At 52.9% G+C, this 26,000-nt stretch overlaps 2 protein-coding genes across 5 annotated transcripts in view; one reads left to right on the forward strand and one right to left on the reverse strand.

Moving 5' to 3' along the window:
* On the reverse strand, positions 1-24,176 carry C19H19orf81 (chromosome 19 C19orf81 homolog). The gene is made up of 5 exons (XM_036833536.1): positions 24,091-24,176; positions 21,155-21,272; positions 2,979-3,275; positions 1,629-1,768; positions 1-775 (listed from the first exon to the last, which is right to left on the reverse strand). The coding sequence occupies exons 3-5, from the start codon at positions 3,150-3,152 to the stop codon at positions 580-582; spliced, it is 510 nt and encodes a 169-aa protein (XP_036689431.1). The 5' UTR covers positions 3,153-3,275; positions 21,155-21,272; positions 24,091-24,176; the 3' UTR covers positions 1-579.
* Positions 15,396-26,000, forward strand: part of SYT3 (synaptotagmin 3) — a 16,290-nt gene continuing 5,685 nt past the window's right edge. For 3 of the 4 annotated variants that reach the window (XR_005017442.1, XM_036833446.1, XM_036833448.1), the window contains exons 1-6: positions 15,396-15,438; positions 16,079-16,209; positions 17,664-17,829; positions 21,176-21,701; positions 23,993-24,380; positions 25,138-25,356. Coding sequence is in view for 3 of the 4 variants with exons in the window: in XM_036833446.1 (XP_036689341.1) it covers positions 17,679-17,829; positions 21,176-21,701; positions 23,993-24,380; positions 25,138-25,356 (1,284 nt within the window). In the remaining variant the exon portion in view is untranslated. Of the gene's footprint in view, positions 15,439-16,078; positions 16,210-17,658; positions 17,830-21,175; positions 21,702-23,992; positions 24,381-25,137; positions 25,357-26,000 lie in introns of all 4 variants that reach the window. The other variant, XM_036833447.1, reaches the window with a different exon arrangement.

Here is a 26,000-nt window from a genome sequence, read left to right on the forward strand (position 1 = left end):
GGGACAGCGCGGGGCGAAGAGAAGAGACAAAGCAAAAAGAGGAACGATAACAAAGGAAAATACAAAAAAAAAAAAAAAAAAACTAGAACACACACAAAAAAATCCAGAAAAAAACCTGAAATAAAAGCCCGAGAATTGTCTTCCAAGGGGGGTGGGAGGAGGAAGAGGAGGGGGGCGGATGAGGACGTCTGGTTCTCGCTGGGACAAGGACCGCACGCGTTCAAAGCCCCGGCGCCCGGGTCTTCCCTCTCTCGGGCCTCAGAGTTCATCCCTCAAGGGATTGGGACCCAGGCGTCCATTTCCAGGGACGGGGGGAAGATTAGGGAGGCGGGATTATATCATGGGGGTTCGTTCCTACCCCCCATCACCTCCCACCCCCTGACTCCCCACCAAGATTTTGCAGAGAGAAATGGCTTTTGTACCAGGTCATTCTTTATAATTAAACTCACAGTATCCACCCCCTCGAGCCGACCCCGCCTCCTTCCTGGGAAGGCAACGCCCCTTTCCTTCGGGGTTCCGGGTGGGTCGCCTGAGCCCGCTGGGCGGTGCGCAGGCGCAGCCGGGGCCCGCCCCCAAACGTCAGTCTTCCTCGGTCGGCTCCGCCCCCAGAGCCTCGAGCATGCGCCGTCGGACCAGGGAGCGGCGCAGGTGCAGGCGGTAATCGCCCAGCAGCAGTTCGTCGTGGCGCACGAGAGGGTGCTGGAGCCCGCGGAGGCGGAGCCCCGAGCGCAGTAGGCGCGAGCGAGTCTGGAAGTCCGTGACCGTGATGAGCCACCTGCAAGCGGGCAAGGCCAAGAGGAGAGGGGCGGGGCGGAGACGGAAGGGGAATCGCTGGCTTTGATTGTCCCAGAGTCCCTGCCTGGTCCCTGTTCGTTTACCAACTCCAGTCCCTCAACCCGTCACTACATCCCTAAACTCTCCAACCCTGCACTCTCGCCGAGGTCAATCTGTACTTCGACCCTCACCTGGGTCAGTCTAAGTCCCGTCTTCTCTCTCAGCCTGGCTCTGTCGAGGCTCCATCTTTTTAAACCGCCGCTCCAGGGCCCTATCCTCATCCAGCAACTCCAGGTCCCGCCCCTTCAGTGTGGCTTTCAGGCCCGGCCCCGCCCCCAACTAGACACTCCAGGCCCACCCGATCACTCTGGCCCCGCCCCTGCAAAGCGCCCAGTCCCGGCTACGCTCCCGCCCAGAGCTGTTTCCCATGCTCCGACCACACACCTCGGTCCTGCGCATCCCCGTCACCACCCGGGTCACTGAAAGTCCGGTTCCTCACTCCAAATCCCACCTTCTTTTCCGATCTCACCTGACCCTGCCCCTTCACTGCGCCCGCTCTCGCCTTAGCCCCTTCTCGGCTCTCACTCTCAGCGGGGTCTGGATCCTTATACCCACCACGCCATTCTCCGGGCGCCCCTGGCCCCGCCCCCTCACTGCCCTCACTTCTCCGCCCCGCCCCTCACGGAGCTTACTGTTGGCTCACACCGCCTATGAGCTCCCGGCCACGCCCACTCAGAGCCTCCGCCCCGCCCCACCTCTCACCGCCCTCACTCCCCTCCCGGCTCCCCCATCGCGTTCACCGCGGTCCTGCCCCTCCCGGTCGCTCCAGGCCCTGCCCCCCGCCAAAGGCTCACCGGTCCCGGCGCCCGGCAGTCCCACAGATGACGTTCATGTTCTCAAAGCGGATGCTGCTCACACGCCCGCTCTCCATGGCCCCGGGGAACTCGGCCTCCAGCGCCTCCAGCACCTCCAGGTGGGTAAGGTCCTCTTCGGGCTGCGGAGGTCGGAGAGAGAACCTCAGTCAGTGACACCCGGAGTTCAGTCCGGGTGCAGAAATCCCCACCCGAGACCCCACCTGCAGAACCTGCCAGAGCGGGGAGGATAGGAATCGTTCAGGTAGAAAGGCATCTACTGCCATTCTAGGTCATTCTCCAAAAAAAAATCAGTTCTCACCAAACCGATTTGCCAACAGTCAATGAACAGTTGACTGAATGATTCACCAATTTGGCCAACTTTGCCGATCTACTGAAAACTTTTCCAGCAACCTGCGTTGGATGGCGAGATTTTGGCAGACCTTGAAGATTTCCGCAAGGATTTAAGCCGTAAATTTGTCCTTTTATAGTCATATTAGCATTTTAAGAACTATTCAGTTCTCAAAAAATAAGGATCGTAGGAGGATTTGACATCTTGTCAATCTGTTTTACATTCAGAAACATATATTGATCATTAACCACGCCTTCGGTCTGAGATCACCATGTCGAAGGCGATGCCATATGTCATGACATATAAAATTGCTGAGAAACCACAGTGAAATCATGAAATTGGTCACCTGCAGGTAGGCAAGCCTTGGATGTATATGTTGGGTGTGTGTGTGTGTGTGTGTGTGTGTGTGTCTCATGTTCAAAAACACAAAGAAGAGGAGCAATAGGGTGGGCACTGGTCCCATAAACAAGAACAGCAATCCCTGTGTTGAGGTCAAGTCACACAGATCAGCTGAGGCAACACTTCCGAGGCTTGTGCCTGGCAAGCCTTGTTTAATCCTCAAATGGGTGAGACCTTAATAGATGCCTCCTCTGAGGCAGGAATGCCCAAAGGATCCATGCACCGAATAACCACGTCACTGAATTTGTCAAAAAAAAGGGCTTTTTGAAGTGAATTTTTGCGATATCTGTAAATTTTACAGAATTTCGTAATAGGTGGATTAGCGGGACTCCCTCTGTCCTCAGCGTCCCCTCCCCTCTGTCCTCAGCGTCCCCTCTCTCTGCCTCTCGGTCTCCCCTCTGGAATCAGCAGTGATAAATTTGATGATGAACGCTTTGACAAATTCACAATCAATTCTCAGCCACTTATCCTGGTGCCAAGCCCACAGCCGATAAGCTGCAGAACCTGGATTCAAACCCCGTCCACCTCACTTCTGAGCCTGTGTCCTTCCCACCACGCCACCAGGGGCCTGGGATCATGGGGGTGGGGGGGGGGACACTCACTGAGGTCTCCATGCACAGACAGAGGGGCTGGGCGGCGGGTGGCACAGGGAACTTGCGGATGTATGGGAGCTCTCGGTCCAGTGCCTCGTATTCTGCAATGACCTGGCGCAGATACTGCTTCCTGGGAAGACAGCCAGCGGACAGGGACCTCCCAAAGTCAGGGGTCCATGCCATCGCACTCAGAGGAGCTGAGATCAGAAATCATGGGGCCGGGGACCACTCACGAGGATTTGACAGGTCTGCCCAGGCTCCGAGCCTGCGTCTCCTCTAGGGTCTCCAGGTCCACAAGAAGTGCTCCTGCGGATGGAAAACCCAGTCTCAGCTGCCTTGAACGCTCCTCGCACATCATCCCACTTAAACAGCATCACCAAATGACTGTCCGTGCCACCCCCAGGATGGCTCTTCTGCCAGTTATTAAGCTGTTGTCTCTCAGCCCCAAACTCCGACCTACACCACCCAGCTGTCCGATACCCCAGGGCTGGGACTCTACCAACCCCATTTCCACTCGGACAGTTGGGGTCCTGTTAGGCTCTGCCTAAAGGGGGTGCTAGAGGGAGACTGCAAGGCAGGAGGAAAAGGAAAGGACTTGCTCCTTTTTGCTTCCTATTCCAATCACCCCAGCCTAGCTTCTTCCCTGCAGCAGCATTTGAATCCAGTCTGTGGTTTTTCCAACACTCTCAGAACTGGCCTCCTGATTGGAACTTGATCCATAACAGCTCTCAAATCTGGGCTCTTCTACACAACCCCTCCATCAACTAATTGGTCTCTTTTATGGCCAACTGCTTGTCCCACATAATCCATTTCCCCTTCCTCTACAATCCTAGAGTTTTATCCAGCTGGAAACAACAGTTCCCAGCCTCCCTTGCAGCTAGGTGTGGCCACATGACCAAGTTCTCGCCAACATTGTTAGCAGAAGGGAGGCGTGCAACTTTGGAATCATTTGCTTAAGAGAAATTTTCTTGGCTTAGACTCAGTGCCCCTTCCCTTGGACTGGAATGTGCATGTAGCAATTATCCAGCTTTATTCTTGCTAGAGATGATGGAGCGCCATGGGTCCCTGTATTCTCGTGGGGCTGAGATATCCCACCCATCCAGACCACCTTCCTCCTCTTACATGAGAGAGAGACCAACTGTTTTCTTAACGCCATTGAGTTTGAGGGTCTCTTTGTTACAGTAGCTGAAAAAAAGCAGAAAGCAACCCCTGGACAGCCAGGAGCTGGCCTGGCACTCCCAGAGAGACCCTGGTGACTTCCCTTCGGACATAAGGAATTTCACAGAATACCAAGAGCAGCCAAGGTCACTCTGTGACCATGATGGACCAAGATAAAAATAAGACCCCTCTGGAGTCATGTCTCAACACAACACAACATCGACGCTGCCCAAACCACAAAACTGACCAAATATCCCCCTCTTGGCTCAGGGCTGATGCTGCTTTTTTCCCAACCAGTGTTAGTGCCATTCTGATTGCTCTCATGTCATGGACTTGCCTCTGCTTCCTGCCAGCATCCGATCCAGAGCAAAGCCTGCTTTCCTGATTCCTCCCCAAGTCACCTAACTCAGCCCAGGTGTCTAAAAACCTCTTACTCAGACATTGATGTGTTACTATCTCCCTCATTCAGTAAACTCGGTGGCGTGCTGGTAAATGTCCTCTCTCTCTCTCTCTCTCTCTCTCTCAGCATCTGCCAGTTTCCTGACCAATTTTATGCTACCCATGGTTTTCACAACCAGCTTGCAAAATTCACCACTCGGCTCTTGTGAGCTGGGACAGGCTTTCTCCAGCACAGGGCTATGTCCCAGCTATGCTCCTAGCGGTCTTTGGCTTCAGCACATCAACACAGCTCAGCTTGTACCATAGTAAGCCCCCCTCTCTGGTCCCTGTTCTTCCACCTCCCATCTGTTTTGGCAGGTCAGCTAGGGTGATCTTTTCCTCTCAGCACCACCAGAGGCTTACAAACCACCAGAGGCTTCCTCTTGCCTTCAGGATAAAGTTCTCCCTGTGATGGGGACTCATTCCTCAATGTGTGGTCTGGGGAGCATTTCAGGGTCCACCCCAGACCTATTGGGTGAGAGTCTGCATTTTAGCAAGATCCCCTTTGAGAAGCACCTGCCCTGCGTGTGGTCACTCTGATGACCTCTCTGATCATTTTTCTCCAGCCATACTGGCCTCCCTTCCATCCCTCCAACATAGTAATCTCCTTCTCAAATCTGTCCACTTAACAATAATAATAACTACGTGTTTACAGCCCCCTTTAAAAAGCCAAGCACCTTTTAAAGTTTTTTCCACTGAATCTTCAAAACAGCCTTCTGAGATAGTGTAGTTTAACAAATGATGAAACGGAGGCACAGAGAACTTAAGTGACTTGCCCAAGGTCACACAGGCCAAGTGATAGGATCAGGATAAAAATCTAGGCACTGGATCCAGAATCTGTGTTCTCAATCCCCCAGTCTGCTGCTTCTCACCCCACTATTGTCTAGACAACAGCTTCCTAACTTCTCAATATATATCTCTCTCTCCCTCTTCATTCACCCCATCAGAAGCATTTTGAAATGTAGATCTGACCACATAGCCGTCTCCATTTCCTCAAAACCCTCCCAGGACTTCTCATTGTCATTGGGATAAATTAAGACCAAGATCACACATGACCAGACCCTGCTGATGTCTTAAGCCTGATCAGACACTATCGTCCTCCTCACTTGCTGCATTCCAGAAACATTGCCCTTCTGTGACTTGAACTCTCCATGCTCCCTCCTGCCACAGGACCTTGGCACATGCCCTGACTCCACGTGGAACTCTCTTCCCCCTCACTTAGCTCATCAAGTCTCCCTAAGTGTGTGAACAGTTCCTGTCACGAACTCATGACACCATGTATTTGCTCTCATCACAGTTGCAATTTTACATTTACTTCTATGAGTCTCTAATTATAATGTGAGCAACATGAGGTCAGGGACTTGTCTTTCGCTCTTGGCATCTAGCAAAGCGCCAGGCACCTAGTTGTAAGTATTTATTGAATAAAGACTGAAGGAATATAACCATCAAATGCAATATGTCAACTTTGGGTCTTAATTAAAACAAACCAACTGTGAAAAATAAAATTTTTAAATAATTAGGGAAATTTTAAATATGTACTAGGTATGAGATGATATTCAAGAAAAATTGTGAATTTGTTAGGTGGAATTAATGGCATGGTAGGTCTGTTTTCTAAAAATCCTTAGCAGTTAGAAACACATGCTTAAGTATTTATGGGTGAAAAGGAATTATGTCTGGGATTTTCTTTAAAACAAATTTGTCCTATAGAATGTCCCCCCAGAAAGTGTGGGGGGGGGTTGCTTAGATGAAACAAGATTAGCAAAATGTACATTGTCTCTATTTTTGTGTATGTTTGAAATTTTCCATAATAGAAAAAAATCTTTTAAATGTCTATCACAAGTAACTTAGAAATAAAATTATATGCCCTGGAAATGTGTGTGAAATGACTAAAAAACTGACTCTAGCAGCATCAAAGGTGTATGTTTAAAATGTGAATAAAACTGTTTCTCATGAAATGTGGCATTAGAAATAAAGATTTCTAAATTACAACCGTGATTTTAATATATTTGTTTCAATGTATATGTGTAACTTAGTAAAGGTATAAATTTAAAAATAAATACTTATTGAATAATTGAGGAAACACGATACTTTCAAACTTCAACAGGCATCTCCAAGGCCTCCTGCGTACCTTGGAGACTGCTGCAGACCAAGAGATTAATGAGACCCCAGCCTGCCCTCCAAGAGCTTCCAGTCTGGTGGGGAAAGTGTTCACTATAAAGGGCAATACTTGCTACAGTGGACGTGTCACAAGGTGGAGAGGAAGCCCAGTCTGGGGGCAATCAGGGAAGGCTCCTTAGAGGAGGTGATGTCTACAGCAGACTTAAGGGATAGGGGTGGGATAGGGAGGATGGGAGGGAGGCTCAAGAGGGAGGGGATATGGGGACATATGTATGCATATGGCTGATTCACTTTGATGTACAACAGAAACTAACACAGTATTGTGAAGCAATTATACTCCAATAAAGATCTATTTTAAAAAATAGTGAAAAAAAAAAAAGACTTAAGGGATAAAGGAGGAGTTTGCCAAATAAAGAAATGGCGGAGAAAGGGATGTTTTATGCAGAGGGACCACGGGGTGGGGGCAGGGGGTGGGTGCTAAGGTCTTTAAGCGAAAGAGAATATTCCCAGAATTCTCTTCAGGTCCAAGGCTAAGGAGTGCTTATTGCAATTGTAAGTTATTAATTATTAGTGAGATGGTGTGTTTCATGTCTGTCCTCCTTGCATGAGAACCAGCTGGGTCATTTCATTCATTACTATAGGCAGAACACTTGGGACCTATAGGCTTTCTAATGGCCTAAGCCAAAGTTTGCAACCTGACAAGCTAAAAATGTTATTGGTTCCAAAACACCACAAAGAACACAGCAAAACTGAAATGAACAAATATCGATCTGCAAAACGAGCCAACTGGTCAACTCAATTTCACTCATCTTTTCTGGAGCTACACATAAAGTATACTTATCAGATGGGTGCCTCAGTCTAGGTTAGAGATGATGTGGGGTGGGGCGTCTCCAAATGAAAGAGGTCTTCAAAGACACTAAAAGAGACCTGAGGACAGAGAAACTGTCTGTTTTGCCACTAGAGCATTTGCTATGCCTAGCCTAGCACCTGGCACAGAAGAGGTGCTTATAGCCGACACCTAGAAAGGAGACCCCCTCAGCCATTCCCATCCTTCTTCCTCCATTTGAGGAGTGTCCATTCCCCACCCATGCAACCAAGTGAGGCTGACCAAGCCCCAGTATCCTCAGGGATATCCCATCCAGTGTAAACCAATGCCTTCTGACCCTTACTGTTCATCATAATTACCTGGCAAGCATTCAAAAACTATAGTTGCTAGGCCCCCCAGCGCTAGAGATTCTGGTTAATTGGGACCTGAAGTAGGATTAGGTATAGGTTTTCTTAAAAAGTTTCTCCCACCTGATGCGTAGCCCCACTGACTAAAATAATCATGATAATCTCGTTCCTTTTGCCAGGGATTGAGACAAGAGTGAGTGGATGACTTAGTGCTGGCCAATGAGATGTGAGGAGAGATTATTGGGGGTTCTTAAAGTGAAGACCTCTGGAAGTGATGCCTGAAACTGTGGCAGCCATTTTGTAACCATGAGGTATGCAAGCTGGTGTGCAAAGGGGATATATCCCAGACCAAAAAGCAGGGACATAGAAACTGGCTTCTCAGTGACATTCACTGAGCTGCTGACCCAACCAAACACAAACCCTGATCCACCTCTGGGCTTCTTTTTGAGTGAGACAAATGACTTTCCTATTTTTATACTGCATTAAGTCCAATTTTCTATTACCTGCTAGCCAAATGAATCCTCACCAAGATATTACTTGAGAAATGTTGAATGAGTGAATGAATGAATGAGCTGTGCTAAAGTAGAGTAGAAGTAGGGAACCCTGGAATATGAGCCTGTCAGCTAGCGTCAGGCCACACAGGGCCTCAAACACCAGCTTGAGGGGCTAAGACTCTATCCTGGGAGTGATGGGCAACATGGGAGAGCTGTGAGCAAGGGAGAGACAGGGTTAGTGCTGGGTGTCAGAAAGGCTCCTCTGGAGCCATGTGGGGGATGGGCTGGAGGGGAGAAACTGGAGACCAGGGAGTTAGGTGGAGAAAGGGTCCAGTGGAAGAGGACAAGACCTGAGCTGGGGCTGTGGGGAAAGAGAAGTAGGGACAGGGCAGAGAGAGTAAGCAGGAAGATGGGGCTGGGACTGATGGCTGTGGAGGTAATGGGAGTGGGGGAACAATGCCTGGGGTCTAGACTGGGTCTAGACTGGGGTCTTAGCACCATTCAAACATGGGAAGCAGGGAGGAGCAGTAGCTTTGGGAGAAGATGCTGAGGTCAGTGTGGGAGACAAGGAGAGTGTGAGGGACCAGGGCAGGGAGTCTATGGGGGATAATGGCCTCAGAAGAGTTGTTACGGCCCCAGAGATTCATGGGAAATGTAGTTCTGGGTCCAGAACATTGGTCAGGGAACTGAAAAACCTCATGGGAAGTGTAGTTTGAGGTCTAAAGGGTACTGCTCAGGAATCTGGTAGACATAAGAATTTGGGGTAGCTCTTTCTTTGGAAGGCCAGTGACTCACTTAAGGTCACACTGAAAGCCAGGGCTGTGACACAATGCTCAGATGAAGGACCCCGCCCGCCCAACCCCACACTTGGATACAAACACACAAACAGACACGGCTCAGTACCTGCCTCCCTGTGCATGCTGGGGTTGCCCATGGTGGAGGAGCAGAAGGGTTCCACCTCGTGTTGCATCCTGAGAAAGTGGGTAGGGGTTGTCTCAGGAGGATGGGGAGAGGAGCTCTGCCTGGGCCACCCACCCCAGCTCCTTCTCCCCGGGAAAAAAATATGGAAGGCTGAGACCACATGGAAATCCAGGTTCCCTTAACTTCTGGGACTCCCTGTGTGCCCCAATTATTTCTTTCCCACTTTCCTGCCTCCTCCTCAATGTCTCCCAGTCTCCTCGAGTTTCTTCCCCCACCCCACTCTCTCGCACTCTCTTCCTCATCCACTCCCCATCTCTCTGCCCCACTCCCTCCCTCCCTCTCTCCCCATCTCTTTATCCTGATTTCTCCTCATCTCTCTCCCCATCTCTCCTCCACTCTTTCCCTTGATTTCTCTGCCCTCTTTCTCCCCACATCTCTCCCCTTCCCTTGTTCCATCTCCCCAGTCTCCTCCATCAGTTTCCCCAACATCTCCCCAGCCCCCCACCCCATCCCTCTCTCTCTTCATAGTTTTCTGCCTCTCTCTAACCCTATCACCCCCTCTCTGCCTCCCTACCTCTCTCCCCATCTCTCCCATTCTCCTTTTGCCCTCTCTCCCCATCCCTCTTCTCTCTTGGCTGCCTCTGCTGGGCTCCTTGCCTTCCCTCCCTCTGTCATCCCTTTTCTGTTCCCACTTGCCCTCCACTCATCCCTGTTTCACACAGGAACTGGTTAGGTACAGGTGAGATTCAAACAGAAACTGGGTTCTATATGGAGGAGGGAAGGTGAGCAGGGGGCCTGGTTGCCATGGTACCTCCAGTGGATGGGGGAGGGGCTGGGGGCTCCTGACCCCAAGGGCAGGAGTGAAGGAGTTTAGCCACAGAGGTGCCCACTGGGCATCCCTTCTTTGTGTCTGCAGAGCTCTCAGCAGGAACCATGGGAGAGGAGCACAGACTTTTTCAGTTATTTTGTCTATCTCCCCAGTCTGTCTCTGTTACCTGTATCTCTAGTCTTCTCTCGAATTCATCTGGTCTCTGCCTTAACTGTCAGTTATTCCTGCTTGATAAACATTGATTCTCTGCTTGTTAGGCAGTAGCACCTTGATTTTCTGAGTCATTTGTTCAGGGATGAGCTTAAAAATCAACGTAGGATACAGATTTAACCCTTGGACTTTTGCCGGACCTGTTACAAAAGAGGATCTTTCTTTTTCCAGTGAGGTTGCCAGGCTGGTCGGAGCCTAGGTTGGAGCTGCTGGGGACCATCACATCGCCATATGGGGAGAGAGCCTGCCTGAAAGCGAAGACAACACGAGGAAAGCAGAAACCAAAGATGCAGACAGATTCCTGAGGATGATTGAGGACACCTAGATCCAGCTGTCCCTCAAGCCCTCATCCACCCAATTAATTCCCTCTTATGCTCAGGTTATTTGCGTTTCTGTCATCGGCAATTGCAACAGTCCAGACTTAAATGGACTAATTTCCAGACCCAGTTCCTCTGTGGCCCTGACTCCCTGTTGGCCTCCTTATGTCTTTTTCTCTCCCAACAGGCTGTCCTTCACTTCCAGTTGCCAAGTCCATCCCCATAGGACAGGAGACATCTTTCATTCTCATGAACACAGGCACACCTAGCCCCCACGGCCCATCAGTCTCCAAACTCTATCCCTTCTGCCTCCTGACTCTGCTATTTCTTCTCTTCGTTCCCACAGCCCCACACCCACTCAGGTTTCAAGGTCTTCTCCTTCCTGGGCCCTCGCCCCAGGCTCCTTCTTGCCCTCACATCCTCCAGTCTCTCCCCCCTCATTCCCCTCCCACAAGGTTTCAGAGGGGTCTTTCTGCACTTGGAGATGACCCTGCCCCTCCCCTGCTCTCAGCCCTCCCATGGCTCCGAGCTGCATGATCTGGTCCCAGCTTCCTCTCTCACCTCATACCTTCAAACATTCTTCAGTCACCTTTTATTAATTACTTTATTTAATTAATCCCTCCCACCCCTCACTCCTGTCTCCACTCTCCACATGCTGCCTTCTGCCCTTTTCCTGGTGCCCAAACGCCCTCATCCTTTCATAAGAAGCTCAAGTGCCCCCTCCTCCAGGAAGCCTTCTCTGACTCCTCCTCCTACCAGTTGTGTTTCCTGTCTCCGTCCTCTGCACGTTCTTTATCTGCTCCTTTTTTTTTTTTTTTTTTCAGACCTCTGAACACTGTGCACTCTGCCTGTCTTGCTCAGGAATTTGGGTCTGTGTCTGCCTCCCCCTCCAGACCAAGGGCCCCTGACTCATCTCTGGCTCTCCAGCATCAGGGAAGTGCAGAACATGTATGTTGAATGAATAAACAAGTGACGATTTCCCTCTATCGCTGTGACTCACACTCAGTACCCCCTAAGCCCTCTGCCCTGTGTCTCTTGGTCTGCATGAGGTAACATAGGATGAAGAAGAGAATATGGACTCTGGAGTCAAACAGGCTAGCATCAAACGCCATGCCCAGGCTGTGCAAACTTGGGCAAATGTCTTTCCCTCTCTGAGCCTTGGTTTCCTCATCTCTTACCAATAATGCTGCCTTGAAGGGCTAATGGTGCTTAAATAAAGCAAGATACAGCAAAGCCCCCGCATGTGAGCCAGGCACACAGGAGGCACTCAGTTGAAGGTTGCTCCCTTTCCAGAGTTCTTTACCTCTGTAACCAGCTTTAGCTGCCTCTTCTGGACCTCTCTCTTCTTCCTTCTTTTGGTGTCTTTGTCTTTCTCTCTCTCTCTGCATCTGTATGTGTGTGTGTGCGTCTGGCTCTCTCTCTTTTTCCCTCTGGTGTCTGGGTCCCTTAAGTTCCCATCTCTCTGTGTCTCCATTATTTTTCTTCCTCTCTCTACTTGTCTCTGGAACCCTTCCTCATCTCTCTGTGTGTCTGAATTTGAATTTCTACATCACGTGCCTCTGACTTTCTTTGTCTCTCATTCTCTGTGTCTCTATACCTTTCTGCATGTCTCTATCTGTCTGTGTGTGTGTGTGTCTCTCTCTGTGTCCATCACTTTATTTTGCCATCTCTCTGTTTCTCTACCTCCTTCCCGGTCTTTCTGCCTTAGCCCCACCTGCCTCCCTCTGCCACTCACCCCAACTCTCTTGGGCCATCCCTGTCCCACTCCCTGGCCTGGCAGGCAGCCCGGGACACAAATCCCTGAATCAGCATTTTCCTTCTATTCCAGAAATTATGTCAGCGCCGCAGTTGGGGGCGGGGAGGGGCTGGCTGTAGCTCTGGTTAGAGGGTTTGCCTTCCTTCATCCTCAACCACACAGGCCATGGCCAGCTTGGTCTACCTCTGTTCTTGGTGTTTGTTCTCCCAGGGGAGCACCAGGAGAAGGGGTGAATCTGTGTTTACACACAACGTGCATGTCTCTGGGTGTGTGTCTGCGTTTGTTTGCAGGCACATTTGTGTGTGAATCTGTAGGTACTTTGCATACTCATCCGCTCATCCATCCATCCACCCATCCAACTCATACATACATACATACATACACTTCTCTAGTTATCCATCCACTTGTTCATTCATTCAACCAACCAATATTTATTGAGTGCCTACTGTGTGCCAGGCACCACGTCAGGCAGCGGGGACACAGAAGTAAACAAAAGTGCTACCCCCATGGAGCTTACGTGCTCATCAGTCCTCCTCCATGTGCCAAACTCGCTCCTACCCCAGGCTTTGCATGGACTGTCCCCTCTCCCTGGAGCAGTCCTCTCTCCTCCCCCATCTTCATCTGGCTTATGCCAACTCAAATGTCACTTGCTCAGAGAAGCCTTCCATTGACCTCCTTCTCAGGCACACAGCACCCTGGACTTTCCTTCCTAACACTGATACCCATATGGAGTTATTTAATGACAACCTGTCTCCACCACTAGACCGTGAGCCCTCCTAAGGCTGGGAGTTTTGTCTGCTTTGTTCCCAGCCAAATCCTTGGTGCCTAGAACAGTGCCTGGCAGTCAGTAGATGCTCAGTAAGTATCTATCAAATTGGGTGCATGGATTGAATGGAACGAATGTCTCTGTCTCCTGGTTCCCTGTCCAGTGCTCTGCGCTCTTCTACACCCCTGGTGGTGATGACAGGCAAGGTCCTTAAACTTCCTATATGCAAACAATGTAGGCTGAACGCAAGGAGTCTAGAGCCAGACCACATGGCTTTGAATCTCAACTCTGACACCTCCCAGCTGTGTGACCTTGGACAGGGCACTTCCCCTCTCTGAGCCTCAATTTCCCCACTTGTAAAATGCAGTGAAGGAGTCCATGAGCAAATGCATGTAATTACTAATTATGACAACAGTAAACATTAACCATTTTCTCTAAGCATCTCTGGTGAATTTAATTCAATCCTCGAAATAACTTAATGAGGTGGGTTTAAAAAAAGATTACCCTCCCAATAAAAAAAAATTAGAGAAAAAAGATTACCCTCATTTACAGATGGGGAAACTGAGGCACCAAGAATGTAAGTTATTCACCCAAGGCCACAAATGATGAAAGAGCTGGGATTTGAACTCAGGTACCCCACTTCCAAAGTCATACACACAACCAATGCACTACAGCTATTCCTTGATACCCAAGTGCCTCTTTGGGAACATGTCATGGGAGTCTGACAAGCCCATCTGTGTGCACATCTCTGAAAGTGTGCATTGCTGCATACTCCTTCTGTGTGTCTCTCCCTGTGGAACACAGCTGCCTGTGGACCCTGGGCGGAGGTCTGGCTGTGAGAGTGGTATTTGGGGTGCCTGCACTTGTGTGCACATATCTGTGGGTGCACCACCCCCCCATGCAAGCTTCCCTGGGTGCAAATGTAGGTCCATCCGGGAGAATACAAGAAGCACTGAGGATAGGATTCGGAGTGAACCCGGAAGGCATTTCTGGGGCATTCAAAAATATGATGGTGACTGCAAAGTGTATACGTAGGCATGAGTTGGGCGGATTATCTAATTAAAGGGAGGGCCTAGGGGACTCGTCTTAAAGTATTTGCAGAAGAAGCAGCAATTTTTTACTTACAGATTATATTTATATGGGTGTCACTGAGAGGCAGGGGGCAGCACTGAGGAAGACTGGGGGTGGTGAGGGGGCTCCAAGTCACCTCTACGGGCTGCCACTGAGACCAGGTAGCTCTGGATCTTCTTCAAGGGATTTAACCTCTGTGGGCCTCAGTCATCTCTTCTGTGAAATGGGAATAACATAATTGCCCCCATCTTAGAGGGCCAGAGTGAAGATTAACTCAGAGAATGCTTTCAAAGCACTTAGCCCAGTGCCCAGATCATAGTGGCAATTGTCATTCACTGCTATTACTATACCGGTAAATGTATACTTGCTGCTTTTAAAAAATACTCATTAAGCACCTACTTGGTGTCAATGCTCTCCCTCTATATTGACTGGTTTTTCAAACCTCTGGGTCCCTTAGGAAACAGGTTTATTGTCTATATTTTGTTGATGAGGAAACGAACTCAGAGCAAAGAGTGCAAGGTCACAGAGGCAGTGCCTGGCGCTCAGCAGATGCTCAGCAAGTATCTGAGAATCTACTCAGGAGCCGGCCCAGGAAGGACTGAAATCCAGGTCCTTGCTTCTACCTCCACACTGGGCTGAGACTCAGGACCGCTGATTCTGAGGCTCTGCCTCCCCCCGCCCACCACCATCCCTCAGAGTTCCTCAGCTGGGAGGACTGGAAGTCCTGGGTCCTGCGGAGAAGGGGGCTGGGGAGTCGGGACTCCTGGGTCCCCAAGGGAGGAGGGGGGAGGAGGGAGCAGGAGGGGTGGATTCCTGGATCTGAGAATGGAGGGAGTTGGCAGCTCAGTACCCTGGGTCCTGGGGGAAGAGATGACTGGGGTCCCGGACTTCTCTGAGAGAGGAGGGGCTGAGGTCCAGGACCCTTGGATCCTGGGGGAGCAGAGGGTCATGATCTCAGATCTCTGCATCCTCGTCTGTGGAAGAGCGCTGCGTCTCAGACGCCTCGGTCTCGGGAAATCTCCCTTCTTCCTCGCTGCGGCCGCGCTATTTGGGCTTTGAAGCCTCAGGTTCCGAGGGGAAGAAGGAGGGGGTGCAGGAGGAGGAGCCGCGGACCTGCGACAGGGGCGGGGGGAGGAGCCGAGCTGGCACCTCGGCTGGCGCGCGGGGCTGCGGCGGCGGCGGCGGCGGCGGCGGCGGCGGCGGCGGCGGCAGCTCCGGGTGAGTCTGCTCCTCCCCCTCCCCCGCCACAGCCCCCGCCCCAGCCCCATCCCGGGGGGCGGCCACGGCGCGTGGGGGCGGGGGTCGGTGCAGAGGTGCGCGGATCTCCCGCCCGGGAGTGGGAGTGCTGCAGCGTTTGCTGGTCGCCCCGGGGGAGGGGGCACGTGGCCCTGGAAGGGGGGGTCCCGAAACACCTGGGTGTACCCCAACCTCGCCCACCGATCCCCCGAGCGTGGGGTTGGTTTACCCACTCCATGGCCCCTAAGGACTTAGGACTCCGCGGCTTCTCGAGGTCCCAGACATTATTCCTCTCCCCTGCAGCGCCTTGGGACCCCGGCATCTCATAACCCCCCCACCTCCAAAAAAATTCCCATCTTCTCCGCAGCCGGGAGAGGTATTAAGGACTTCAATTCCCATCAGTCCCTGCAGAGCCTGGTCTATGAAGCCGCAGCAACGCGAGCGCAAGGCCTGCAGGGAATTGTAGTCTTTAAGGCCCCCCCCCACCTCCCCGGAGCTGGGGACCCGGAGGTGGGAAGGGGTGGCTGGACTTCCCGGGGGTCGCCTGGGGTCGAGCGTCTGGCCCGAGTAGGACAAGATGTGAGTCTCGGACTGAGCTTTTTCTCACGACCACGACCCCCAGATCCAGCACCCCCTCCCACCACCTGGCTCGTAGGGACAGGCCCGCAGCCCCGTGTCCACCCTACAACCCCCATGGGCTACCGCCAGCCGCCGCCTCGGCTGCCATCCAGGACACAGCAGGGATAAGCGCAGGTGAGTCTGATATGCCTGTCTCGGAGTCCTGGCCTTCTGCAGCACCCCAGGACACCTATCCCTCTGTGAGCCCTATCTGTCTGTCCTTAATTTCCCCAGCGCCCTCCTTCCAGCCCATCTCTGATGTCTAGTTCCAAACCATGTGTCGCTAATTCCCCTTCTCCCCACAGCCACCTATTTCTCCTGGTCCCCTCTCTTTTATGCTCCCCCCTACCAATCCAGCCTTCCTTCTGCACCCATGTCTGTCTGCCCGGTCCTTCTCTGTATCCTTTTGTCCATCTGTGATCTCTGGCCATGATTTTTCTGTCCTTTATTTCTGCACCCCATCCATCCTCTTGTCCGCTGCTTGTCTCTCAAAGATATTTGTGTCCATGCTCTTTCCTGGCACTTATCACTGCCCCTCTGTCCACCCATCTCTCACACTCCCATGAATTACACACCAGCTTATTCTTCATGGTTTGTCCATCCCACGTCTCAATCCTTAACTTTCCCTCTGTCTGTTCATCCGTCCCTCTCTTCTGGGCCCCAGTCTGCCCTTCCCATTATCTCTGTCTCCCCTCCCCTTATCTCTCCCTCTCTCAACTTGGTCCTTATCTCTGCATCTTTCATCTCCATCCCTCCCCAGCCAGCACCACACATAACCATCTCTTATCTTTCTACCCCTATCCATCTCTCTCTCACCCCGCCTCTCTCCCTGTCTACACCTTCCTGTTCCCTGGACCTACCAAGCCCTTTCCCACCCTGGGCCATGGCTCACGCTCTTCCTGCTGCTTTGAATGTTTTTCCTCACTCCAGCCCCACTGCCCCCTGCCCATGGCTGGCTCCATCTCATCCTTCAGATTTCAGAGAGCTCCCCCAACTGCCCACCTCCAGGTGCCCTTGTGACACATCCTCCAACTATTTCTTTTAGAGCACTTCTCACAGTCTGAGGGCTATGTGTTTATGTGTGCCTGTTTGTTTATGTGTGTTTGTTGATTTGTTTACTCCTTGTCTCCTCTCATTGCCTTGTGACACCAGGAAGCTGGAGACCGCGTGGGGTTTGTTCCCTGCTGGATCTGCAGCAGCTGGCACAGTGCCTCTCATGTAGTTGGTGCTCAGTGAATATTTGTTGAATGCACGAATGAGAAATGGCTGTTCCGTTGTCTCTCCCTCCCAAAATTCCGTCCCTGCATCTGTGCAACCCTCATCTTTGTCTCCTTGTCTGTCCACCCCTTTATTTATGCATCCTTAATCTCTGCCCCTTGACTGGCCTTCCCAGTCTTTTCCCCCTTGTCCATTTGCCCCTAATTTCTTTTTCCTTGTCCAATCCTCCCCTAATCTCCATCCCCTTGTCCATCCACCCCCAATCGCTGTCCCCTTGCCTATCCTTTTTCTGTCTCTTTCCATCCTTTATCCACCCCTCTCCCCCATCCCATTCCCCATCTGCACCCTTGCCCGGCCCCTCCCAAGAACAGGACCCGCTGGCCACCATGTCAGGAGACTACGAGGATGACCTCTGCCGTCGGGCACTCATCCTGGTCTCGGACCTCTGTGCGCGGGTCCGAGATGCCGACACCAGTGACAGGTGCCAAGAGTTCAACGACCTGCGAATCAGAGGCTACCCCCGGGGCCCCGATGCAGGTCAGCATCCCCAGCCGTCTTGGCCAGCCCCCTGCTTCCACTATAGCCAGGAGTTTTAGAGATTCACAACAGCCCTGCTCAGCTTTCTGTTCCTTATGGGGCCAGACCCTCTTACAGTCTTGCCTCCATCCTGCCTGTTGCTGGTCCCCCAAACCTCTGATCTAAGAAGAAGGAGCTCTGTGGTCCATCTGACCTGTGGGCCTGCTGTCCACCCTCCCTCGCCACCACCCCACTGCTGCCATACATCCCCTTCAGGTATCTTTGTGCATTTCACATAGTGCTTAGAAGCTCAGGCTCTTCAGTCAGTCTGTCTGACTTATCTGGGTTCAAATCCCACCTCCCCCACTTACGAAATGAATGGCTTCTTCTGTGCCTCGATTTCCTCATCTGGAAAATGGGGATCATAAAAGTGACGACTTCATGGGGCATCTGAGAGACTCAAATGATATAACACATGTGAAGTGCTAAGAACAAGCTGGGCGCACAGTGGTCATTCAATATACGTTGGAATATACTTACTGAGCACCAGCTGTGTACCAGACAGTATACAAGATCCACTACCCTTTGTGGTACATATAATCCCTATTTTCTCTTTTTTTTAATTTTATTTTTTAATTGAAGTATAGTTGGTTTACAGTGATTCAGCAAAGTGATTCATATATATTCTTTTTCAGATTCTTTCCCATTATAGGTTATTACAAAATACTAAATAGTTATAATCCTTATTTTCAGTGGGGGAAACTGAGGCTCAGAAGGTGAGTGATTGGCTCCAGGTAACCCAGCTGGGAATCAGCAGGGCTCTGAGAGCTAGGGAATATCATGAGTGCCCTCGTCCAGATGAAGAACCTTCAGGAAGCATGAGCTGGGAGGTTACAATGACAGTCACACTTGCTGAGTGCCAGGGCGGGGCTCAGCATCTCGAGTGCAGGATGTCCACAGAACAGTGATGAGGAATGAGGCCCAGAGAGCTGAAGCAGCTCGCTCAGAATCTCATAGCCTGTATGCAGGAGAGCCAGATTTTGACCCCAGGAAGTCTAGTACACTACTGCAATTATGGGGGGCGGGGAATCCCAAGACCACCCTCAGGGTCAGTGATTTCTAGGACTCACAAAACTCAGAAAAGCTGTTATCCTCATGGCTACATTTCATGACAGCAAAAGGATGGAGATTAAAATCAGCAAAGGGAAAAGAGGCACAGGGTAAGGTGCAGGAGAGACCAGGTATGAGCCTCCAGTTGTCCTGTCCTGATGGAGTCGCGCAGACAGCGCTTAACTCTCCCAGCAACAATGTGCGACAACATGCACAGAGTAGGGCCCACTAGGGGAGCTCACCAGAGCCTCGGTGTCCAGGGTTTTTACTGGGCCTCTGTCATGCAGACAGGGCTGACTGCCCACGTGGCTGAACTTAGTCTTAGCCCCTCCGAAGGTCAAGCTGATAACACGTGGCCCAAAGACCCCACCATCCATCACATTGTTACACAGACTATCTGATGTGGCCCAAGTTTCTCGGGTAAATAAAAACGCTCAGGCAGGACCTTCCAAGGGCTTAGAGGTTCACCCCCAGGAGCTGATCAAGGGCCAAATGTTTCTTTGGGCAAGGTTAATATTTTACTGCACAACTACACTGCCTTGCCCAACCCGAATGGCTCCCCAGTCCAGGCAGACAGGAATGAGAAATCTGCCAGAGTTTGGAGGATTGATGCTTTGACCTGGAGAGGGTCCGGGTCAGGCTGACAGTGGGGGAAAGCATCTCTTCAATTCTTCTCCCCCTTCTCTTCCAAAAGAGAAGGCCCCCTTTTCTCAATTCTTTCCACATTCAGGAGGCCAGAAAGTCCTTGCTCCGGTTTCTAACAGGCCCCCAGAACTCTAAGTAGATGTCGGTCACTTCGAAAGGAACACCCTAAGGGGTTGGAGGTGGGGTGGGAAACTCAGAGTTCTGCCACTGCCCGTCGTGTGGGCCTGCAGGGTCACGTCCTCTCTCTCAGAGACTCAGTTTCCTTATTCGTAAAATAGGATCAATCCTCCTTAGGTTACATAGTATCCTGAGGATTAACACCATGGGCCACTGACTTAGATTCACTGGGCAACTCAGGACTAGAGGGCATCCCCTTGCCACCAAGAGCTCCCTGAGGTGACACAGCCCTTCCACCCAGCTGAGCTCGCTGCCAATGGTTTAGTCACCTGTTCCTCCCCCTGCCCCCCATAATCCATGGTCTGTACAGAGCAGGAATTTCCCCTGTGTCCCACCTTGCTGACACCCAGAAGTCAACCCCAAATAAATTCACATTTCCTTGAAAAACCCCGCTCCTGGTACCAATTACTGAATGAACCAGAAACCTGCAGTTCAAGATCTGGGCTGTCCTTGGGTTTCTCTGAAAGGCATATCAGCACATAGTAGGCATTCAGAATGTGTTAGCTGCAGTGGCGGTGGTGTTGGATACACGTGGCAGCAGCAATAAGATTTACTATTCTAACAAAAATTCATGTTTGAACTACCATTTATTGGGAAATACTGAGGTGTGGTAGCATAATGGTGAAGACGGTAAAGCCAGGCACCCAGACTCGAAACCTGACTCCCCTGCTCCAGCTCTAGGGCTCTGTGTCTTTGGTAACTTCGTGTCTCTTGGCCTCAGTTTCCTTTTGTGGAAAATAACAATGGGCGTAATAATGTTGCCAGCCTCCTAGCGCGCCTGTCAGGCATAAGAAAGCTAATGCCCATAAAGCACTTAGGTGTCCGGAACATAGTAACCTCTCAAGAAATGTTCGCCGTTATCTTCCCCAGCTTGCTCTGCACACCATTTACTCCCTGCCTTCCTTAAAAGCACCATGAGAGGCAGAACTGATTTTTCCCATTTGTCAGATGGGGACTGTCAGGCTCAGAGAGGTTAAGATATGTTCCCAAAGCCACACAGCAAGCTGGGATTTGAACCCTGACCCGCCTAACTGTGCCATGCAGTCTCCTTTCTCCTTGATCAACTCTTAGCATTTTAGGGAACCTTGGTCCTGCCTCGGATGGTGTATTCCCTTACAGAGAGTCACTGTGGGCTAGCAATCAAGAGAATAAAAAGATTAAGATCCGAAGACAGACTGCCGGTTCAAATCCCAGATCTGTCACTGACCACGTGTGCAGCGTTACACAGGTCCCTCAACCTCGCAGGTTCCTCATCTTTAAAATGGTTAGATAGGAACACCGACCTTGAGTAGCCGTGGAGTTTATACTAAGTGTTACAGGTAGAGTGCTTAGGACGGTGAGTGGCAAATACTAAAGGTTAGCTCTTGGGGACAGCAATGGGAGGATAAACTCTGACCCCGCCCTGACCCCTGACCTTTGTCCTCACTCTCTCCAGACATCTCCGTGAGCCTGCTGTCGGTCATCGTGACGTTCTGTGGCATTGTCCTTCTGGGTGTCTCCCTCTTCGTGTCCTGGAAGCTGTGCTGGGTGCCCTGGAGGGACAAGGGAGGCTCAGCAGTGGGCGGTGGCCCCCTGCGCAAAGACCTAGGCCCTGGGGTCGGGCTGGCAGGCCTGGTAGGCGGCGGTGGGCACCACCTGGGGGCTGGCCTGGGTGGCCATCCCCTGCTGGGGGGCCCACACCACCACGCCCACACTGCCCACCATCCGCCCTTCGCTGAGCTGCTGGAGCCGGGCAGCCTAGGGGGGTCGGACCCCCCAGAGCCCTCCTACTTGGACATGGACTCGTATCCAGAGGCCGCAGCTGCCGTAGTAGCCACGGGGGTCAAACCGAGCCAGACATCTCCTGAGCTGCCCTCTGAGGGCGGCGCAGGCTCTGGGCTGCTCCTGCTTCCCCCCGGTGGTGGGGGCTTGCCCAGTGCCCAGTCGCATCAGCAGGTCACAAGCCTGGCACCCACCACCAGGTGAGACAGGCTACTGGGCTGGGGGTCCACTCTGAACTTCTGGTCTTCTTATGTGTCTCTTTCCCATCTATGGCTCTCACGAGTCCTGGGGAAGGAGGGAGCTTGGGGTGTGGATTCCTGAATCCTGGGGAAAGAGGGGGCTAGGGCTCCAGACTCCTGAGTTGGAGGGAGGAGGGGCTAGAGGTCTAGGTTCTCGGATCCAGAGGAGGGAGGAGGGGCTAGAGGTCTAGGTTCTCGGATCCAGAGGAGGGAGGAGGCCAAGGACAGGACTCTGGGAGCAGGAAGGTGGAAGAGAATGGAGATCAGACCCCTGAGTCCCTGAGGCACAAAGCAATTCATCTCTTTCTCCCTAAGCCTGGATTGGTGGTGGGACCTGCAGTTCATCCATCCATTATTCATCATTCTGTACATGTATACTGAGCACCTAATATGAGCTAGAGCTGAGCTGGGTGTTGGAAAAGAATAGAGGTGAGCATGGCAGACAGACCCTGCCCTCATGGCGCTCACAATCCAGGGGAAGTGGGTCCCCAAATCAGCTGTCCCTATCCAGCCAGGCCAGGGCTGCAGTAAAGCAGCCTAGGGGACGTGGGTAGGACCAGATCACACAGGGTCTTGAATGCTTGACTGAGGGCTTGGGACTTTGTCCTAGGGCACTGGGGAGCCACAGAGGGCTGTGAGCAGAGGAGGTCAGCTCTGGGTGTAGAAAGACCTCTCTGGGGCCACATAGGGGACAGGCTGGAGAGATAGATTGGATACCAAGAGTCCAGGCAGGAGAGAACAAGGCTGAACTGGGGATGGTGGAGGAGGAGACGAGGTAGAGAGAGTCAGGGGGCCGAGAGTCAGCGATGGAACTGGGGGCTGACAGCTGTGGGTAGAAGGGTGTGGGAGGAGGTAAGGACAGCACCCAGGGGTCTGGCCTGGTGATGGATTGGGTGAATGGTGGGGCCGTCAGAGGATCTAGGAAGAGCAGCGGGTTTGAGGGAGACCCTGAGCTTATCTGGGTCTTGTTGAATGGGAGGGGCCTGGGGGAGCGTCCAGGGAAAACTGCCTCCCGGAAGGACTGTCTTGGGCCCCAGAGGTTCATAGGTGATTCTTGTCCAGGGGGCTGGCCAAGGGCCCATGGAAAATATAGTTTGAGGTCCCTGGGGAGGCCTTCCAGAGGTTGATGGATACACCAGTCTGAGTTCCTCCTTCCCCCATTATACAGATGAAGAAACTGAGGCCCAGAGGGTGTTAATGACCTCCTCAAAGTCACTCTGGGAGCAGGGAATGGCCCACTGATCAGTAGCTGAAGGCATCTCACCCGGCATCCCTTTCCACGGCTTGGTACCCTCCCACTTCCCCCAGCCTCATGCCTGCCTCTCAGCGCATCTGGGGCTGCCATGTCCAGTCATGACTGCCCATCACTAGGGGCCCGGGTGTGATGGTCCATGCAGGAGAGGGTGGATGAGCAGGGACCACAGGGATGGGGAAATTCAGGAGATGGCAGGGAAGGGATTGGAGGGGAGAGAGGAGATGAGGATGGCCCCAGGTGTCTGACCTGCAAGTCTAGGTGGATTCTGGGGAACTGGGAGAGGAAGTGGGCTTGGGAGGAGGCACTGAGCCCAGCAGGGAACACGAGGGGTGTGTGGTGTTTGATGGGCAGCTGAGGCTAGGGGCTGAACCAGGCTGGAGCTCAGGAGACAGATTTAGCAGACACCAGGTTGCTGATGGTCGAGGAAACCCGGGGCACAGCTGAGTTTGTTCAGGGAAAGCGTGTGAGTGAGAAGGGGAGAAGATGGCAAAGATAGTTAAGGACGGAGCTTTGGGCTTCCAGAGTGTTCTACCAACACGGACAGCCAGAAAAAGAAGTTGAGAGAGAAAGAACAGCCCAGGGGGAGCGATGGTCAGGTGGGAGAGGATGAGGCTGGGACTAGGACGGGTTAGGGAGATTTGGAGAAGGGCAGGTGCAGGACCAGGGGGTCTGGGCTGTGTGAGGCCCCAGGGGTCCATAGAGAAGTTATTCTGGGTCACCCCTTGAGGTCAGAAGGAGGCTTCTAGAGGCTGGTGCAAGCCCAGGTCTGGGGTGCAGCTAGCTTAGAAAAAGGGATAGGTCACCCTCCTCACACAGATGGGGAAACTGCGGCTCAGAGAATTCAAGTGCCTTGCTCAAGGTCACAGTGGGCACAGGTGGGGATCTGTGGACACCTGACTATGGGGTTTGGGGAGGAGGCAGGGAGCAGCCTCCCAGGTCTTCAGATGCAGCAAAGATCGGAGCCACTGACTGCACCTTGTCTTCCCCACCCCCGCAGGTACCCGGCCCTGCCCCGGCCCCTCACCCAGCAGACCCTGAGCCCCCAGCCGGATCCGGGCAGTGAGGAGCGGCCGCCCGCCCTACCCTTACCCTTACCAGGCGGTGAGGAAAAAGCCAAGCTCATCGGACAGATCAAGCCGGAGTTGTACCAGGGGACTGGACCCGGCAGCCGACGGGGCGGCGGGGCCCCAGGTTCCGGAGAGGCCGGCGCGGGGGCGCCCTGCGGCCGCATCAGCTTCGCCCTGAGGTACCTCTACGGCTCCGACCAGCTGGTGGTGCGGATCCTGCAGGCCTTGGACCTCCCGGCCAAGGACTCCAATGGCTTCTCAGACCCCTACGTCAAGATCTACCTGCTGCCTGACCGCAAGAAAAAGTTTCAGACCAAGGTCCGGAGCGGTGGGCTGGACATCCGGGTCCCAGGGAGGAGGGGCCGGGGGCCTAGACCCCTGGATCTGAGGGAGGAGGGGCTGGGGGCGGGGACTCCTGGGTCTGAGGAGGGAGGAGGGGCTGGGGGCCTGGACTCCTGGGTCTGAGGGAGGAGGGGTTGGGGGCGGGGACTCCTGGGTCTGAGGGAGGAGGGGCGGGGGGCGGGGACTCCTAGGTCTGAGGGAGGAGGGGCTGGTGGTCCAGATTCCTGGGTCTGAGGGAGGAGGGGCCGGGGGCCTGGACTCCTGGGTCTGAGGGGGGAGGGGTTGGGGGCGGGGACTCCTGGGTCTGAGGGAGGAGGGGTTGGGGGCGGGGACTCCTGGGTCTGAGGGAGGAGGGGCCGAGGGCGGGGACTCCTAGGTCTGAGGGAGGAGGGGCCGGGGGCCTGGATCCTGGGTCTGAGGGAGGAGGGGCCGGGGGCCTAGATCCTGGGTCTGAGGGAGGAGGGGTTGGGGGCGGGGACTCCTGGGTCTGAGGGAGGAGGGGTTGGGGGCGGGGACTCCTGGGTCTGAGGGAGGAGGGGTTGGGGGCGGGGACTCCTGGGTCTGAGGGAGGAGGGGTTGGGGGCGGGGACTCCTGATTCTGAGGGAGGAGGGGCTGGTGGTCCAGATTCCTGGGTCTGAGGAAGGAGAGGGCAGGGGTCCGGACTTCTGGGTCCCGGGCAGGAGGGGCTGGTGGGCATGGTGTCTGTCTCCCTTCCTCGCCCACCCCCTCTAGGTACACAGGAAGACCCTGAACCCCGTGTTCAACGAGACATTTCAGTTCTCCGTGCCCCTGGCTGAGCTGGCCCAGCGCAAACTGCACTTCAGCGTCTATGACTTTGACCGCTTCTCCCGGCACGACCTCATCGGCCAGGTGGTTCTGGACAACCTCCTGGAGCTGGCTGAGCAGCCCCCCGACCGCCCGCTCTGGAGGGACATCGTGGAGGGTGGCTCGGTCAGTGGCTCCTGCATCCCCCACCCCGGGGGACCTGGGACCCCTCAGTTTGCCATCTCCTTGCCCTCCACTTCATAACCTCGTAACTCCTTGATCCTGGAGTTTTCTTTTTAGCTTTATTTTGTTGTAAAATATTGCAAACGTACAAGCAAGAATAGAGACTGATATAATGGACCCCCATTCCCCATCCGCACTTTGTCAACTATTAATATCCTAACTGGGCCCCAGATTTCCCAACTTCTGACACCACCACCTCACCCCCCCCCCAACCCCGTTGACATCTGATGGTAACCACTGAGAAAACTATAATAGACGCCCATGTACCCACCGGCCAGCTTTATCAAACTTCCATGCCATGACCCCATGACGTCTGCCCTCTGGCCCTAGATTCCTGACCCTCCAACTTCCCAAGCCCAAAGTTCTTGGCTTTTGTTTTCCCAACTTCCTTCCCCTCACAACCTCCCAATTTTCCAATTCCCAGACTTCCTGAACTCCCCCAACCCCTCTGATCTCTGGACATTTTGTTTCAAACCCCTGACTTTAAGATTCTCTAATATAATCTAATCCTCTGTCTCTTCATGGTCTCCACTAGAATCCTGATAGCCTGATGCCCCAAGCCTCGGACATACTGGGATCCCCAATAT

The sequence above is a fragment of the Balaenoptera musculus genome, chromosome 19 (genome assembly GCF_009873245.2).
Source record: "Balaenoptera musculus isolate JJ_BM4_2016_0621 chromosome 19, mBalMus1.pri.v3, whole genome shotgun sequence".
NCBI lineage: Eukaryota > Metazoa > Chordata > Mammalia > Artiodactyla > Balaenopteridae > Balaenoptera > Balaenoptera musculus.